General features: G+C 37.3%; 1 protein-coding gene across 1 annotated transcript; it reads left to right on the forward strand.

Annotated features, from left to right (window-relative positions):
- The first annotated feature begins 2,319 nt into the window (after positions 1-2,319).
- On the forward strand, positions 2,320-3,818 carry LOC145639950 (zinc finger BED domain-containing protein RICESLEEPER 2-like). Its single transcript, XM_081691266.1, has 3 exons — positions 2,320-2,587; positions 2,744-3,556; positions 3,640-3,818. The coding sequence occupies exons 1-3, from the start codon at positions 2,320-2,322 to the stop codon at positions 3,816-3,818; spliced, it is 1,260 nt and encodes a 419-aa protein (XP_081547392.1).
- The last annotated feature ends 588 nt before the right edge of the window (positions 3,819-4,406 follow it).

Genomic DNA, 4,406 nt, shown 5'->3' on the forward strand with positions numbered 1-4,406 from the left:
TTCTCCGGAGCTTTTCTAGTTGCGGGATTGCTGCTTGGAGGTTGAACTTGAGGTTGGTGGCAGCTCCCTTGAATTGCAGCTCCCCTGATGTTCTTCAATTGTAAAAGGAAGGTTGAATAGTTATTATTTGCCTCCCTTTTGTTATCTTTATTAAAATGGGAATTGCTTATTTGGTTATAACTACTATTTAGATGTATTGTGTTACTTTTTTCAGCTTAGGCTTCCTAGTGATTAGTGTTGTTGCGTGATGGTTCATGGTAGCGATTCTTTATCCTGTTTTGTATTGTATGCTTGCCGTGTTGTCGTCCTAGCAGGCTGGTTTCTGGGTTGTTATTTAGCTGTGATATTATGATTATGTCTATTGATGGTGGATTGGAGGTTGGTTGTCATTGGTAAGTCTGGGTCTTGTTATCTTGCTTGGTGTGTAGTGGGTTGAGGCCCGTTTTTAGTGTTGTCTCCTAGCATGAGGTGCTAGTTGATGGCCTGGGTTGTATGGTGGGTGTTTCTCCTATTGCTACCTTGTTTCTTGCTTCTGCCTGGACTTCTTTTTATGCCTCTTCTTTTGTGGTAGTTGTTGACCTATCTTTTCCTCGGCATCTTATGCTTTTCTGCTTTGCTTGAGCCCCCTTGTAATTGTGATGCTGGCTGATGGATCATGGCTACGATCCTTTGTCCTGGTTTGTATTGCATGTATGATATTGTTTTGTCCTAGCATGCTGACTACAGGGTTATTACCAAGCTGATTTTATGGTGATGCTGGTGGAAGGTGTTTTTTCTTTGTTTTATTTGGTAGAGGTTGGCTGTCATGGTTGAGTCTTGGTCATTTTAGCTTGCCTGGTATGTAGTGGGATGAAGCCCCGTTTTTAGTGTTGTCTCCTAGCATGAGGTGCTAGTTGATGGCTTGGATTGTATGGTGGGTGGTATCCCTCTTTCTACCTTGGTTCTTGCTTTTGTCCAGGCTCCTTCTTTTGCCTCTTTTGTTGTGATGGTTGTTGATCTACCTCTGTCCAGACATCTTATGCTATTATGTTTTACTTGAGCCTCCTTGTGTTTGTGCTGCTGGCTGATGGTTCATGGCTACGATCTTTTGTTCTGGTTTGTACTGCATGTATGCTATTGTTCTGTCCTGGCAGGCTGACTATGGGGTGTTATCAAGCTGTTTTATGGTGATGCTGGTGGTGGTGTATTCTCTGTCGTTGTTTTGGCGTGGTGGAAGTTGGTTGTTATGGGTGAGTCTTGGTTATTCTAGCTTGCTTGGTGTGTAGTAGGTTGAGGCCCTATTTTTAGTGTTGTCTCCTAGTATGAGGTGCTAGTTGATGGCCTAGATTGTATGGTGGGTGATATTCCTATTGCTACCTTGTTTGCTGTTTCTTCCAGGACTCCTTCTTTTGCCTCTTCCGTTGTGATAGATGTTGATCTTCCTTTATCGTGGCATCTTGTGCTTCTCTGTCTTGCTTGAGCCTCCTTATGTTTGTGCTGCTGGATGATGGTTCATGGCTGCGATCTTTTGTCCTGGATTGTACTGCATGCATGCTGTTGTTCTGTCCTGGCGGGCTGACTGTGGGATTGTTATCAAGCTGCTTTTTATGATGATGTTGGCGGATGGTGTATGCTTTCAAGCTAAGCTAATGCTTTTTTATACTCACCTTTTTTGTTATCTTTGGATGATTGGGTTTATTACCTACTTTTGGTTGTAGCTTCGGTTTCCTCTACCTTTGTTAGTTAGAGGTTCCGTAGTTGTTGTCTTTGTATTGCCTTCGGGCTTTGGTTTTGTTGCTTCTTTGGCCCAGAGGGCATGTAATGAACTTTCATTTCTTGTAGTTGCTACTTTTTTGGGTAGTAACTCTTTACTTTTGGTAATAAAATTCTTTATTTACCAAAAAAAATTCAAGAAAAATATTCAAATTATATCTTTGACTTTTATTACTCGTATAATGTAAGAAACTTTCCAAACAAACAAAGCCCAAAATAAATAATCTTTTATAACAAGAAAAAAAATCCCTAATTTAAGTGGTTATTCCAAATTTAGCTAGTGACCAAAGATTCATAGTCCAAATACATCGACCATGTATTTTGCATTTTTCCTTAAAGTGCTTGTAATACTCTAAACTCCAAACTTTAAAGCATATTTTTAAGCATAATTGAAAGATAAAGAATTTTATACGCCATTACCGTTGTCGTCTTGCCGATTACTGAAAACAATTTTGTGAAGGTATGTTGTATATAATTCTTTAATTAGTCAACCATGTGTCTTAAATTCTTTAATTAGTTCTTATAATTAATAGATTTGTCTTATTTCCTTGAACATAACACGATAGGATGGAGAATGATCCTTTGTTTACCGGAACAGAGCGTGTGGTTGAAGATGTACTTGATGAACAAGTAAGAGAGGATGAAATAGAGGAATTAAATCCTTTTGCAAAGAGACAAAGAAAGAAGACTTCATGGGTATGGAGACATCTTGAATTTGTGACATATTCAACTGGAATAATAAAGGTAAAGTGCAAACATTGTAGTACTCTTTTTAAGTACACAGAGGGTGGTCCAACAACTCAATATAGGAGGCATTTGACATCTTGTTCTATACGTAAATCAAATGGGCAATAACAATTAGGTTTCCAAATTTCTACTCCTCAATCTGAAAATAATAAGGGTCTTGAAAACTGGAAATATGACCATGCTAAGATTAGAGAGCTTATGGCTCACATGATTATTGTTAATGAACTACCATTCATGTTTGCAGAATATGAGGTCTTTAATATGTTAATGAAAGCCTCTGCCCCAGAATATGAAAACGTTTCACGTGTGACTGCGAAAAATAATTGTATGACTAGTTATGACATTGAAAAGAAGAGAACTAAGGGATTGTTAAAACAAGCAAATCGGGTTTGCATTAATACTGACATATGGAGGTCGGATTCACAAAAGATAGATTATATGGCAATAACTTGTCATTTTGTCATTGACTTTCAATTACACAAGAGATTCATTAATTTTGTGGATATTCCACCACCTCACTCTGGAGTTGCTGTTCATGATGCTTTTAAATGTTTAGTTGAGTGGGAAATTGAGAGTAAATTGGCTTGCATAACAGTGGATAATGCAACTTACAATGATGTAGTTGTAAGGACATTGAAAGATAGCATATCTTGCCAAGCTATTTTACCTTATGGTGGAAAGTTATTTCATGTCCGTTTTTGTGCTCATATACTTAACATTTTGGTGCATGACGGGTTAGAAGAGATCAAGGATGTAATATATAAGGTGAGGGAAAGTGTGAAGCATGTCATAGCATCCATAGCTCGACTTAACATCTTTAGTGAAATATGTAAACAACTAAAGTTACCTGGTAGAAGGTTAGTTCTTGATTGTTGTACTAGGTGGAATGCAACCTACCATATGTTATCTGTTGCATTCGAATTTAGGGGTGTGTTTCCAAGGTACAAGAATAGAGAGCCAAGTTACAATCTCTTGCCATCAGATGAAGAGTGGAAGAAAGTTGAAGTTGTTTGCACTTTCTTATCACTTTTTAACCAAGCTACTGAAATAATTTCAGGTAATTCAAATTTGCTTTTTTTTTTTTTACACATAATTATATCAAAGCTATAACATATTGATTAACATCACATTTAAATGCAGGAAGTGAGTATCCAAGTTCAAACTTATTTTTGCCAGAACTTACCAACATTAAGGAAGCTTTGGAGAGTCAAGTTGAAAGTGATCATGATTTTATGAGGGCAATGGCTCAAAGGATGAAGGTTAAATTTGATAAATACTGGGGAAATTGTAATTTGCTTATATCTGTTGAGCTGCATTAGATCCTAGAAATAAATTAAAATTAATTGAGTGGTCTTTTTCTACACTTTACTCGAAGGATGAAATGGCAACACATACAAAATATGTGCGGGACACTTTGTATGAGATCTACTTGGAGTATGTTGAAGCTCATTCCTTGAATAATGCTAAAAAAACTGCTCATGAGAGTGATGAGAATTATAGTGTTGCTGTAAATGTGGGCCCTAGTAATACTGGAAAAAAAAAATTTCCAAAAAGGTAGGAAGAGATTTGATAGCTTCATTAGGAGTGGCTACAACACATTGAGAGCATAAAATCAGAGCTTGATGTCTATTTAGAAGAAGGTGTTGTCATTTGTGATGAAGAGTCTAATGATTTTGATACACTACAATGGTGGAAGGCTAACAACTTGAAGTTTCATATTTTATCAAAGATGGCATGTGACATCCTTGCTATTCCTGTAACTTCAGTTGCTTCAGAATCCACCTTTAGTGCTGGTGGTAGAGTCATAGATTCTTATAGGGCATCCTTAGGAACATCTACTGTCCAAATGCTAATGTGCACTGAGAATTGGCTAAGAAGCTTTTATGAAATCAAGAGGAAACAAAAGG

This window comes from Chenopodium album, chromosome 7, assembly GCF_948465745.1.
Source record: "Chenopodium album chromosome 7, dcCheAlbu1.1, whole genome shotgun sequence".
Lineage (NCBI taxonomy): Eukaryota > Viridiplantae > Streptophyta > Magnoliopsida > Caryophyllales > Amaranthaceae > Chenopodium > Chenopodium album.